The sequence below is a fragment of the Panthera tigris genome (assembly GCF_018350195.1).
Source record: "Panthera tigris isolate Pti1 chromosome F3 unlocalized genomic scaffold, P.tigris_Pti1_mat1.1 chrF3_random_Un_scaffold_81, whole genome shotgun sequence".
Classification (NCBI taxonomy): domain Eukaryota; kingdom Metazoa; phylum Chordata; class Mammalia; order Carnivora; family Felidae; genus Panthera; species Panthera tigris.
In genome coordinates, this window is record NW_024962188.1 from 37,742 (window position 1) to 51,879 (window position 14,138).

At 50.6% G+C, this 14,138-nt stretch overlaps 2 protein-coding genes across 10 annotated transcripts in view; one reads left to right on the forward strand and one right to left on the reverse strand.

Annotated features, from left to right (window-relative positions):
* The window catches only part of LOC122236320 (ankyrin repeat domain-containing protein 26-like), a gene marked incomplete at its 3' end in the record, with an annotated part of 31,527 nt that extends 28,969 nt beyond the window's left edge, over nucleotides 1-2,558 (reverse strand). Inside the window, exon 1 of the mRNA XM_042977187.1 lies at nucleotides 2,107-2,558. Within this exon, the coding sequence (XP_042833121.1) occupies nucleotides 2,107-2,357 (251 nt within the window). The remainder of the gene's footprint in view (nucleotides 1-2,106) is intronic.
* A 111-nt stretch (nucleotides 2,559-2,669) lies between these two features.
* The window catches only part of LOC122236316 (myb-related transcription factor, partner of profilin-like), a 43,191-nt gene continuing 31,722 nt past the window's right edge, over nucleotides 2,670-14,138 (forward strand). For 2 of the 9 annotated variants that reach the window (XM_042977180.1, XM_042977179.1), the window contains exons 1-2: nucleotides 3,100-4,486; nucleotides 5,037-5,170. In XM_042977180.1, coding sequence (XP_042833114.1) covers nucleotides 3,241-4,486; nucleotides 5,037-5,170 — 1,380 coding nt within the window. In that variant the 5' untranslated portion in view covers nucleotides 3,100-3,240. The other 7 variants (XM_042977185.1, XM_042977183.1, XM_042977178.1 and 4 more) reach the window with 7 other exon arrangements.

A 14,138-nucleotide genomic window follows, 5' to 3' on the forward strand; every position in this document is an offset into this window, starting at 1 on the left:
ATCTTATGGATGTAATGACATTTACTTATAAAAGCCATTATACGAGTTCTTCTTAATACATTGCTATTTTAAATAGTGCTGAGAAAAGCAAAATGTATGCCATTTATCTCTAGTGATTTCCTAAAGATATTTTAGTAGAAATAAAATTGATGGGTAAAAGGAATACATATTTTTTAAATGTGGTACTTACACCAAATTGTCTATTGGAAAGTCGAAAACAACTTAAACTTTAAGCGGCAGTATAAGCACCATCACTCTATTTTCACAAAGGTTGTAGACGGAAAACTGTATTTCAGTCCCTTTTTCACTTAAATTTCTTTTTTCCCAGGGACAGTATATTTCCCTATGTCCACTGGTCCCTTGTAGATATGCAAAGAAATACTTTGCACGATTTCAAATTACAGGTTTTTGTTCGTTTTGATTTCAAAGACTTTCCTGTAAAACGAAGATAGATTCTGTTGTCTGATACAAATATGTTGTAAATATTTGCAAGTGCATTGTCTTTTATTTTAATAATATTATTTTCTGATGGAGGCTTTTAGTTTTTTATGTTGCTAAATCAATCTCCAGAATTCTTGATTTAAAAAAATATTTTTTAATATTTATTTATTTTTGGGAGACAGAGACACAGTGTGCAAGCAAGGGAGGGGCAGAGAGAGAGGGAGACACAGAATCTGAGCTGTCAGCACAGAGCCTGAAGCGGGGCTCGAACCCACAAAGCACGGGATCATGACCTGGGGCAAAGTCAGACAGCTTAACCAACTGAGCCATCCAGGGGCCCCAATTTTTTCTTTTTTGAGACAGAAATAGAGAGAGAGAGAGAGAGAGAGAGAGAGAGAGAGAGAGAGAGAGAAGCAACACAGAATCCCAAGCATGCTCCACATTGACAGCAGGGAGCCCGTCGAAGGGCTTGAACCCATGAACACCTGAGATTATGACCTGAGCCGAAATCAAGAGTCAGAGGCTTAACTGACTGAGCCACCCAGGCACCCCCCAAAAGTCTTGCTTTTCAAGTCATTCTTAGGATGGGTAAATAGGCATTTGTGGGATTTTTTTCTGTCACTTTTCTTATTTTGCATATTACAATTTTTAAATTGATATCCCATCTGGAACTTATTTTAGGGAGATAAAATTCTAACAAGTTTTCTCCAAATCGGCTGTTTCTCCACTACTTATGAATAATTCACCTTTTCCTACTAATATGAAATGTCACCAGTATCAAATTCAAAAGTCTTATGTATATTTGAGCGTTGGTCATGTTCTACTCTGCACCACTCCTTTATCGGTCTTTTCAGCTGTTTGTAAATGAATAATTTGTGGAAATTTCAGGTACATTTTGATATCTGGAAGGGCAAATCTACCTCCTATACAAAAACATAAGTTCTTAGGTTAATTCCAGTTTGTTAACATACAGTGTTCTATCACTTTCAGATGTACAAGATAGTGAGTCCAAAAATTTCCTTAATGACATCACAAGAAGAGCATGTGTAGCTCAAAATTCTTAAAACCAGGATGCTTTCATTTGCTTTACCTAACACTGACAAATACAGGAAGGGTACACATTTTGAGAAAAAGGAGTCCTCCTATTCAGAGCCATCTTCCACTTGAAAATGTCCTTCCAAGGTCCCTCAGGAAATAGCATACATACCTAAGTGTACACAGACATAAACTGGATACTGGATTTTGTCCCAAGAATTTCTAGCCCAGAAGTTGATTACAGGAATTATTTCTCCCATTATGCGCTTTTCTATGATGTTATAGTATGAAAATGAGTCCATTAAAAACAACATGCTGCCGACACTTAATTTCGTGTGTATTACTATTGAAATTTGGGTAAATCACGTCAAACTTGAGAGTCAAGTGGTCTATTCAGGAATTACCGGGTACGTGCCAGGGCAGCTGAAGACTCTGTTTTTGCCGCTCACGCTGTCGGCCTGGTGCTAGACCACATAGGGTTCCCACGACCGAGGGGCAGCGGGACCTCAGGAGGGAAGAGAACCCAGCTCCCCGAGGGAGGGCTCGGATGCACAGGTAGAGCTAGGCCAGGTATGCTCTTCTCCCAGGTCCGTCCCGCCTCCTCCCTGCCAGCCTCCAAGCCCCTATTACCTGTTCATCTTGTCTCTATCATCCACGCCATTTTCCCCCAAGAACAGAATCTGTTGCACTTGAGCTGCGTTGCCCACACAGGCAGCCTTGTGGATCTTTCTGAGATCTCTGTCTTGGACATGGTAACCCAGCAGCAAGTTGTCAATTCCATTGTTCTTCTGCCCAACGCCCCTGCCCTGCCTCTGCAAGCCAGAAGCGGAGCCCAAGGGCGACATGCCCTTCTCCCTCCCGAACCCCCAATTCCTCTTCATTGTGAAGCCTGCGGGCTCCACAGAGACTTCACCCCGCCCTCCCTTTCCACTAACTCCCGAGCCCAACACTAGCGCCGGAGACAGGCCAAACCCGCCTGGCCACAACACCCCAGCAGTGAGGATCCGCGTTTGGGTAGCTGCCACTTCTCGGTAACCGGCAACAAGCAATACCGCCAGACACAAGCGCGCTTGCGCACTTCAGAAGAGGCAACCACTGCGCATGCGCACAGAGGCCTAACTGTCAACGGTAACCAACGCTCCGACGCCCCCCACCCCCCCACCCCAGGCCCAGCGCGGCGCAGCGAACAGAGAGGAGGGGGCTCCGGTGGGGGGTGGGGCGGGGTCCAAAGCCGCGGAAACTAGCGGGAGCCAGCACCTCTGCTCGCCACGCTCGGGTCTCGCCTTGGCACCCTTCTCGCCCCACGCGCGCCTCCCGAGGGGCCCCTTCCCCGCGCCGCAGCCCAGGGTGCAGCCAGGTGGCCGTGCCTGGACCGCGGGAAGGGGTGGAGGTGGGGCGTGAGGCGGGGATAGGGGCCGGGCCCGGGGCCGCGACGCCCGCGAAGCCTGGAGCCCGCTGCAGCCGCCACCGGATCTCGGGATGGGACGAGAGACTGCGGCGGAAGCCACCATCTCCCAGCCTGGGGCTCCGGGAGCCGCGGAGCCAATGCCGCTGCCGCCGCCGCCGCCGCCGCCGCCGCCGCTGTTGCCTCCGCTGCTGAGACCAGGCTGGAGATGGGTGAGTTGACATTGGCGTCCCGGGGGACCCGCGCCACAGCCCCTCCATCCACGCACTCCTAGCCCTCCGCCTTGAACTCCGCGCTGCCGACACAACCCCCCTCCCCTCACGTCTTCAGGGCTCCCACAGCCCCCACCCTCCCTGAGCATGACCCTAGGGGCGGGAGCGGGAACCCCGGGCCCGGGGTTGGGGGCTTCGATACAGGGAGGTGGGGACCGGATGCCAGGGAGACTATTGGGCTCCCACTCCCACGCCCAGGCCCAGCGGGGCACTGTGAACGGAGGTGGGGGGGCCTCCGGTGGGTGGTGGGGCAGGGTCCGGAGCTGCCAAGCCAGGCGGGAGCTGGCACCTCTGCTCGCCGCGCTCCGGCCTGCCTTTGGCACCCCTCTCGCCACATACGCCCGTCCCAGGTGGCCCCTTCCCCGCGCCGCGTCCCAGTGTGCAGCCTGGCCGCCGTGCCTGGACTGCGGGAAGGGGTGGAGGTGGGGCTGGGACGCGGGGCTATGGGCCGGGCGCGGGGCCGCGATGCCCGCGATGCCGGGCGCATGCCTCAGCCTCCGCCCGAGCCCGGGATGGGGTCAGAGGCTGCAGCAGACGCCAGCATCTCCCCACGGGGGCCTCGAGGTCCGCGCAACCATCGCCGCCGCCGCCACCGCCGCTGTTGCCTGCGCTGCTGAGACCAGGCTGGAGATAGGTGAGTTGACCCTGGCATCCCAGGGAACCCGCTTCTCAGCCCCACCATCCACGCCCTCCTACTGGCCCTCCGCCTCCATCTCTGCGCTCCCGGCACAACCACCCTCCCACGGCGTCAGGGCTCCCACAGCCCACTCCCTCCCTGAGCGTGACCCTTGGGGCAGGAGTGGGAGCCCCGGGCCCGGGGGATGGGGGCGTGGAGACAGAGAGGTGAGGGCCGGATGCCAGGGAGACTATTGGGCTCCGACGCCCCCCCTCCCAGGCCTACAGGGGAACTGCGAGCAAAGGGCAGGGGGCTCTGGTGGGGGAATGGGATGGGGTCCGGAGCCGGGGAGCCTGGCGGGAGCCAACACCTCTTCTCGCCTAGCTCGGCCTCCCCTTGACACCCCTCTCGCCCCACACACCCTTCCCGTGGGGGGGCCCTCCCCCGCGCCGCGTCCCAGGGTGCACCCTGGCGGCCTTGACTGGAGGCGGAAGGGGTGGAGGTGGGGGCGTGAGGCAGGGATGTGGGCCAGGCGCTGGGCCGCAAGGTCCGCGATGCCGGGCGCGTGCCTCAGCCTCCACCAGAGCCCGAAATGGGGTGAGAGGCTGCAGCAGACGCCAGCATCTGCCCGCCGGGGCCTCAAGGGCCGCGCAGCCATCGCTGCCGCCGCCGCCGCCGCTGCTGTTGCCTGCGCTGCTGAGAACAGGCTGGAGATGGGTGAGTTGACCCTGGTGCCCGGGTGACCCGAGCCGCAGCCCCTCCATCTAAGCATTCCTGGCCCGCTGCCTCCATCTCCGCGCTCCAGGCACAACCCCCCACCCCCAGCATTCAGGGCTCTCACAGCCCCCTCCCTCCCTGAGAGTGACCCTAGGGGCATGAGCGGGAGCCCCGGGCCAGGGGTTGGGGGCGTCGAGACAGGGAGGTGGGGGCTGGATGCCAGGGAGACTATTGGGCTCCGATGTCCCCTCCAGGCCCAGCTGGGCACTGCGAAAGGAGGGGAGGGGTCTCCGGTGGGGGGGTGGGGCGGGGTCCGGAGCCTCCGTGCCAGGCGGGAGCTGGCACCTCTGCTTGCCGCGCTCAGGCCTCGCCTTCGCACCCCTCTCGTCCCACACGCCCCTTCCGGGGGCACCCGCCCCCGCACTGCGTCCCAGGGTGCAGCCTGGCGGCCGTGCCTGGACCGCAGGAAAGTGTGGAGGTGGGGGCGTGAGAGGGGGATGTGGGCCAGGCGCTGGTTCGGGATGCCTGCGATGCCCTGCGCTCGCCCCAGACTCTGCAGGAGCTCGAGATGGGGTGAGAGGCTGTAGCAGACGCCAGTATCTCCCCGCTGGGGCCTCGAGGGCCGCGCAGCCATCGCCGACGCTGCTGCTGTTGCCTCCGCTGCTGAGACCAGGCTGGAGATGGGTGAGTTGACCCTGGCGTCCAGGGTAACCCTAGCCGCAGCCCCTCCATCCCCGCACTCCTGGCCTTCCGCCTCCATCTCTGGGCTCCTGGCCCAACCCCTACCCCGCCAAGCCCTCAGGGCTCCCACAGCCCCCTCCCTCCCTGAGCGTCACCCTATGGGAGGGAATGGGAGCCCCAGGACCAGGGGTTGGGGGCATAGAGACAAGGATGTGGGGGCGGGATTCCAGGGAGTCTACTGGGCTCTGACGCCCCCTCCCCCAACCAGGCTGGCCCCAGGACCTTTCCCAGGCCCTGGAGGGCAAAGCCTCATGCCTTAGATCCCCTCCCTAGGCCTGGGCAGGGGCCTCCCCTAGGCGCTGGGCTCAAAAGGCTCTTTGTGAGCTGTGCCCCCCACTTCCCAAGCCTCCAGTGGGGTCCTGGAACAGGGCGGGTGCGGAGGCTGGGACTGTGACTGCTTGTCTGGACCAGGCGGAGGGGCATGGGGAGAGCACCCCTAGTCCTTTCCTTGAGGTTGGGGCGGGGGGGGGGGGCGCATCCAGGCTCATGTGCTTTTCACTGCACTGCCCAGGGTGGGGAAGGGAACCTGGCTGGAGGAGGGCTCTATCAATATCTGCAAATAGTGTGTTCTGGAAGCTGGGTTGGGGAGGGGAGCTTGGATGTAAGTCAGAATGGTGGCACCTGAGCTGGAGTGCCATGAGAAGCAGAGGTGGGTCTCAGCCAGCCCTAGTAGCTGGAGGTCAGGTGACTCTCCTGGCTCTGGAAGACTCCCTAGAAGGCCTGTGGGCAGGAATACTACCCCAGAGAGACCCCTCCATTGCCCCCCAGGACTGGCACTGCCCCATCCCCATAGCACTCCTTGCCACTCCTGGGACACCAGTCCTGACCTGACAGCGAGGAGCTGATGGGGCGGCAGTGCTGCCATCTGGCTCAGCAGCCCCTCTGGAGTCTGCCCAGGGTCCCTGCTGTGGTCAGGGCTGCTTGGCCCACATCTGCCGGTGGCTGGACCACCCCAAGCAAGTCTGCTTTCTGAGTCTCAGTGTCCACATCTGTCAAACGGGGAGACTCCTCCACAGGGTTGTGGAGAAGTCTTTATGAGGTGATGAGTGTAGGGAGCCCAGCACCTGAGAAGGCCTCAGGAAATCCTTGGCCGCTGTGCCAGTATATTTACCTGGAAAACGGGGGCATTGATGTCAGCTGATGGGCCAGGCTCACTTTACCTTGTGGCGATGAGGATCCTGTGAGGGCTGGATGTGACCCAGGGAAGTCAGGGCTGGGGGCACTGCAAGTCCGTGTGCTCATGCTATTCTGGAAGAAGAGAGAAGCAGTGGGCGGTGGCCGGGGTGGGGTGGTCCTCCTTGTGCCCCTATGGGCACCTTAGCCATGGCATTCAACGGACCCTGCTGTGTTCCCCAAGGCCAAAGCCTCTTCGTTCTCCATGCTGCACGATGCACCCCTTCCTCCTAGTCAGCACTAGCTCTGCACATGGGGGACCAGGGCTCCCTTCCAGAAGGTTCTTCAGACAGTAAGACCAACAAACACAATATCTTCCTGTCAGGGGCACTGTCATGGGCAGCTGGGTGGAGAGGACACAGACCTTAGCCCTAGGAGAATGGAATCTAGTTGGGCAGCAAAACCAGTCAGGCCTCCCTGGTTTTGCGTATCCCTGTGCTGGCTGCTTAGGGGTGTGTGTGGGGGGCAGGGGTGGGGGGCTGGGCATTGCAATAATTGCACCATGGGACAGTCAAGGGCAGAAGTGAAAAGCAAGGACTCCAGATCCAGTGGCCCAGGTTCAAATCTCAACTCTGCCACTTCTTACTGTGTGAACGTGGACTGGTGACTCTGCCTCTCTGTGCCTCTGTTTCCTTGCCTCTAAAATGGGAACGAGGCACACTAGTGCTATTTGAACAGCTTGGTTCAGTTTCTAGTGGGCATTTATGCCCCCTTTTCCAGAATGGGTCCCCCAGTTCACCCCTGCGTCCTGGAAGACTACACAGCCTGCTCCAGTAGGCTATCGTCTTCCTTTTGTGTGAGTCCCTATAGGCAGGGGCCTGCCTTTCTGTGTCCGTTGCTTGGACAGGGGGCAATGGTGTGCTGGCAACAGGCCCTCTGGGAGAAAAAGTACCTGATAAACAGCGTTGGCAGGTTTCCATGGTGTAAATCTCCCAGCAAGACCCATTTGAGGCTACCAACAGCTTAACCATTCGCAGTGGGAGCTGGTCCATGCCAGCTTTAGCACCCAGGCATTCAGTAGGTGCTTAATAAATGATGGTTGAATAAGGAGAGAAGGCTCCAGAGACTTGGAGAGCTGTCAGGCCATACTGTAGCTGAGAGAGGGAGGCATCCGACAGGCTGAGGCCAGGACAAGAGACCACTCTGAATAAGTAACCCGTGGTGAGATGGAGGGCAGAGGGGAAGGAGGACTGGTGTCCTCCCTTCCTGGGAACCTCTGCACCTCTGACCCTGCGTCACTTCTGCTCTGGATCCTCTTGACTTTGGCCTGGTTTCGGCTGTCTGCACAGAATGACCTAACTGGATCCCAAGCATTAACCTGACAGAGCTCTGAGAAATGGTCCAGACGGGTCTCAAACGTCAGATTCTATTCCCTTGCTTATGCTGTTCCCTCTGCCTGAATGTCTGTTCCACTCACTTCTTCCTATGTGCCCTGAAGCTCTGTCACCCTTCAAAAGCTTCCTCCACCCCAAATCCCACAGACCCTCCTCCCCTTCTGCTGTTTCTCTGGCCTTGCAGCCCCTCTCGTGTGCACCCTGCCTGCCCATAAAAATATTAGTAGCTAACATTGCATCTGGACAGCAACCTATGATAGAGGTGCCATGATAATCCCTTTTGCAGATGGGGGAATGGAGGCTCTGTCTTGTTAACGACTACCCATCCTTTGCCTCTCGGCTTCAGCATCCGTTCGTTGTTCAGAGAGGCTCCTTGCTGTGGGCTGGGCAGAGCACCACTTCTCTTTCTTCAGTGTGTTTGCTGTGGCGTGTTCCACTAGGCCGTGAGTTCCCTATCATATAGGAGCTTAAATGAATGAATGAATGAATGAATGAATGAATGAAATGAATGAGTGAATGACTTTCAGCCCCAGGGAGCATCCCTGTTCTTTTACCCATTCCTCCTCCCTTTCCATCCCTGTGGGAGGAGACTGACCCTCCAGAGGGCATCCTCACACCATGGAGGGATGGTCACAGGGACCCTGCTTAGCCACACCTGCCAGAAGGGAAGGGGAAGTGAGGCTTTGGGTGGGGCTGAAAGCAGGATTTCTTTCTCTTTCTTCTTTGCATGGTTATTAGTGGGTTTTGGTATATGATAAGCATTAATTTGTATATCACCTCTTCTGCATGTATCAGTCTATATTAAGTTGATGGTCACTTAAGTTAGAGCTAATTTATTTTCTCCGCCCCATGATTTGATAAGCTATTATATTGTATATCATTTTTGGGGGCATTCCTTGACGATTTTTTTTTTACAGAAATATACATTTTTACTGCTTTTACATTTCCTGCCTTTATACTGTCACTTTTGATTTCTCCTTTCCACTCAGAGTCCCGATAATATTTCTTACAGGCTGATTTAGTGGTCACACACTCCTTCCATTTTTGTTTGAGAAATTCTTTATCTCTCATTCTATTATGAATGATATCCTTACTGGATAGAGTATATTTGGCCGCAGATTTTTCTCATTCAGCACTTTGAATACATCATGCCATTTCCTTCTGCCTTGCAAAGTTTCTGTTGAAAAATCTCCTGCTAGCCCTGTGGGTTTTCCCTTGGAAGTGAATGACTTGTTTTGCTGCTTTTAAGATTTGTAGCAGTGGGGCACCTGCGTGGCTCAGTCGGTGAAGCATGACTTGATCTTAGCTCAAGTCGTGACCTCGCAGTTTGTGGCTTTAAGCCCTCCAGTGGGCTCTGCACTGACAGCACAGAGAGTGCTTGGGAATCTCTCTCTCTCTCTCTCTCTCTGCCCCTCCCCTGCTTGTGTCTGCGTTCTGTCATGGAAATAAAAAATAAAAAAAAAACAAACAAAAAACAAAACACTAAAAAAAAAAAAAAGATGTTAGCAGTATATTTTGCAAATTTCATTACAACATGTCTTGGGTATTGATTTTGATGGTAGTTCTCTGTGACTCCTGGATCTGGATGTCTGTTTTCTTCTCCACATTAGGGAATTTTTCAGTTATTGTGTCTTCAAATCAATTATCTGTCCCCTTCTCTCTGTCTTCTTCTTCTGGGACTCCTATCATATGAATGTTTTTACATTTGACGGAGTCACCGAGTGCCTTAAGTCTATTCTTGCATTGGATAATTCGTCTTTGTTTCTTCAGCTTCACTACGTTCCATTACTTTGTCTTCTAGGTCATTAATTTGTTCCTCTGCTTCTTCCAGCTTGTTGTTCATTTTTACTTCACTCTTCATCTCTGATTCTTCAACTCTTTTTTGTCTGTGGTAAGGGTCTCTTGGATGTCTTCCATTCTTTCCTCAAGTCCAGTGAACATCCTTATGATCATGGTTTTTAAATTCTCCATTAGGCGTGTTATTTACATCTGTCCCATTTACGTCTCTGGCCATGGCCTTATCCTGTCCTTTCATTTGGGATAAATGCCTCTGTCTTTTCATTTTATCTAAGTATCTGCCAGCTTCTGTGTGTTAGAGAAGCCAGTTATGTCACATGCTCCCGAAAGTAATGGACTTAGGAAAAAGACATCATGTAATGCCCAGGGTCTAGCACTTCAGGGAGTGTCACCAGTGTGTGCTGCATGTGTTCTGCTGTTGTGTTCTGGCTATGCTATCCTTCAGGCCAGTCGTCTGCAGAGGCTCTCCTTGCCTGGTCTGGTGAGTGTTTGGTCCCTGGCCTGAACATAGCGAGTTTTAACTAGGTGTGCTCTGGTCTGCTTATGAAATGAGACCTGTCACCACCTCTCCTGGAACTGAGGCCAAGGGAAACTCTCTGGTTGGGAGATGTGGTGTGGGCAGGCATTTGTCCTGGTCTTCTGGGGGAGGGGTAGCTGTGCTGGAACTCAAGCAAGAGTGATTGAGAAAGGTAGTTCCACCAGAGTGCAAGGGGGTGGCATTTTGTGTAAGCAAGTTAGGTAACCAGAGTTAGCAATGCACTGCTTCCTGCAGGTGGCTTTATGTTTGTGGTGAGGGGCAGGAGAAGGAGATGGTGCCAGCCAGCGGCTTTGTTCCTACAGACAGGTCTCTCTGAACTTTGCCTCTGAGGGACGTGCTCTGAGAAGAGCAAATAATCTCCCCACTGTGTGCCCCAGGCACTCTTCAGACCACTGTACCCATGCTATATGCTCCCACGTTGTTAGCCTGCCCTCTGTCCAAGAGCAGTGCGTACCTCAGGGCACTAAACCAGCTAAACCGGATGCGCTTTAAAACTCCAGACTTTATGCACTGCTGGTTGCAAGAACTCACGAAATGCAGCCCCTCGTTTTCCAAGCCAGTGGGTATGGGGAAATGTTCTCTTTCTGCGTTCCCTTGTGCGTTCCTCTGTCTCACCCTTACCCACATCCTTGACTCCCTCCCCTCTGCAGAAGCCAGGATCTGTTTCTCTTCTAGACGACATTTCTGCATCAAGGACCTTCTTTGATGTGGCCTCTTCTCTCCCTTTTGTTGTGGAGTTTGTTCTGTCAGTCTTCAGGTCGATTTCTGGGGTATTTAGGGTGAGCTGATTGTTATCTAGTTGTATTCGTGGGATGAGGCAAGCCTATAGTCCTCCTACTCCTCTGCGTTCTTCCTGTCTCTAAGATCTTTTTCTAAGATTCCCTTCAATTCCAACAATTCTTACAAGTAAGCAGGAATGCCTCTTTAGAATGTCCCCTCAAGTTAAGGTAGAAGCACAGAGACATACGATTTGAAGCACAATAGTTGAAAAACTAGAAAGAGTCAATTGGATAACCAAAATTGGCCCTTTGATCTGATTTCAATTAAAGGAAATAGGCAGCTTTGAGTATTTTTTAATCCATTGAATACTCAATCTTCATTCTCCTTTCCTCAGTGAGGAAATAAAGAGAATGTCATGGAATAATTTTTCATCTTTTCAGTAGCAAAACAAATGTACTGTCCTTTAGTACTACTTAAATTAAGTGGGCATTCTCCTTTACCTTATTCCAACCTTCTTTGTGTGGGGAGGTAAGACCATTTCATCTTTGTGTTGTCCCACAATGCTTCTCCATATCATACAAGTAGGCTTCAAAAGTTTGTTGTCATTCAAATTACCAATCTACTATTTGTCTCTGATAAATCAACTTAATACTACCTCACTTTGTACAGCTGTATTATTTGAATGATGTAATGTTTATTCCATTAATTATACGCTGAGCTATAAAATATAGCTATGCATATCTTTCTATTTAAGTGAAAGAAGGGGAAACAGGCTACTGTGTTTTCCAAGAATGTAGGATCTGTGCAAGAACAGGATTAACACCAGTGTTACACACAAGAACCAGGTCAGAAGAGGATCTCATTGTGAATTGCAAGATGATGGGTTAGCAAGATTGTTTAATAGGAAAGAGGAATACCCAAAGTTAATCTTTTCCTTCCTAGATGGTGAAAACTATGGATGAGTCTATGCATTATAATGAGATAATAAAACATAATGAAGTAAACGGTAGACTGAGTCAAGAGATCTTATGGCCAAGATTTGATGGAAATGAAAGTGGGCAGCACTGACTGAGACACTAAAAGTTTGCACAGGCGGGGAACCTGGGTGGCTCAGTCAGTTGAGCCTCAACCTCTCAGGTCGTGATCCCAGGGTCATGGGATCAAGACCCCTGTCAGCCTCCACACTAAGTGTGAAGCCTGCTAAAAATTCTCTCTCCTCTCTCCTGTCTCTCTCTCTCTCTCTTTCTCTCCCTACACACCCCCTCTTCCTGCTTGTGCACGCACTAAAAATGTATATAAATATAGATAAATAAATAAATAAAAGTCTGAACACACTAAAGAAAGAGCATTTTATGTTTTTGAGCCTGACTTCACATCGAGTCATGGGGTCAGCAAGGCATAGGCTGGTGAAAGGGTTCTTCAAGAAACAAAAATCTCTATAGGAGCAAAGTTAAGTTCTACTACATTGACTTTTTATTATTACATAAGTGACTGGTAATTTGCAAGATAACTAGGAAAAAGTTTTCATAAAATTTGATATGGTACTGGCATAAGGACAGACATATAGATCAATGTATTGACATTGAGCATCTAAACATAAACTCTCACATTATAGTGAACTGATTTTCTACAAGGGTGCCAGACAATTAAATGGAATAAGACTAGTCTTTGTAACAAATGGTACTGGGACAAATGGATATCCACATGCAAAATAATAAAATAAGACCTCTACCCCATAGCATATATACAAAATTACTTAAAATCTAAGAGCTAAAATGATAAAACTCTTAGAAAAATGCTTACGTGTATATGTTTGTGACTGGATTTGACACTGATTTCTTAGACATGACACCAAAAGGCAAAAGCAGATTAAGTTTACTTCATCAAAATTAAAAACTACTATGCTTCAAATATTACCATCAAGAAAGTGAATAGGCAAGTGACTAAATAGGAGAAAAATACCTGAAAATCCTGTATCTGCTAAGGGATTTGTATGTAGGATATTTAAATAACTCTTCCAATAATGAAAAGACAATCCAATATAAAAACGGGCAAAAGAATGGATTAGTTCTTTAAAGACAATACAGAAATGGATAATAATCACGTTAAAAGGGAGATGTTCGGGGTGCCTGGGTGGCTCAGTCAGTTAAGCTTCTGACTTGGGCTCAGGTCACGATCTCACGGTTCGTGGGTTCGAGCCCCGCATCGGGCTCTGTGCTGACAGCTGGGAGCCTGGAGCCTCTTTCAGATTCTGTGTCTCCCTCTCTCTCTGCCCCTCCCCTGCTTACACTGTCTCTCTCAAAAGTAAAAGAGACACGTTCAACATCATTAGTTATAAGAAAATGCAAACCAAAAACCACAAGATGCCATTTCATAGCCACTAGAATTGCTATCATAAAAGCAACAGATAATGACAAACATTGGCAAGAATCAGGAAAATGGGAACTCTCAAAAACTGCTGATGAAAATGTAATGTTGCTGCCACTTTGGAAACATTCTGGCAGTTCCTCAAAAGGTTAAACTAGAAAAACAATTGTTCTACACTTATTTGAGAGAGAGTGCACAAGTGGGGTAGAGGAACAGAGGAGAGGAAGGGAGAGAATCCCAAGCAGGCTCCATGCTCAGAGCAGAGCCCAATGTAGGGCTCGATTCCACAACCCTGAGATCATGACCTGAGCTGAAATCAAGAGCCGTCCACTCAACCAGCTGAGCCACCCAGGTGCCTGCCCCTCCTCAAAAGGTTGAAAAAACAAAACAAAAACAAACAAACAAAAAAGGTTTATTTAACAGAGTTACCATATGAACTAGCAACTGTATTTATAGGTATATACCCAAGAAAAATCAAAACATGTTCACATAAAAAGGTGTTCATCACACAAAAAATAACCTCAAAATGGATGAAAGACCTCAATGGAAGACAGGAAGCCATCAAAATCCTCGAGGAGAAAGCAGGCAAAACCCTCTTTGATCTTGCCTACAGCAACTTCTTATTCAAAACGTCTCCAGAAGCAAGGGAAACAAAGGCAAAAATGAACTAGGGGGACTTCATCAAAATAAAAGCTTCTGCACAGTGAAGGAAACAATCAGGAAAACTAAAAGGCAACCGACAGAATGGGAGAAGGTATTTGCAAATGACATATCAGATAAAGGGTTAGTTTCCGATATCTACAAAGAACTTATCAAACTCAACACCCAGAACACAAGTAATCTAGTGAAGTAATGGGCAAAAGACATGAATAGACACTGCTACAAAGAAGACATCCAGATGGGCATAAAAATCAAAACCACACTGAGATACCACCTTGCACCTGTCTCTGTTTTCTAAGAAATTAAGGAAATGAAACAAACA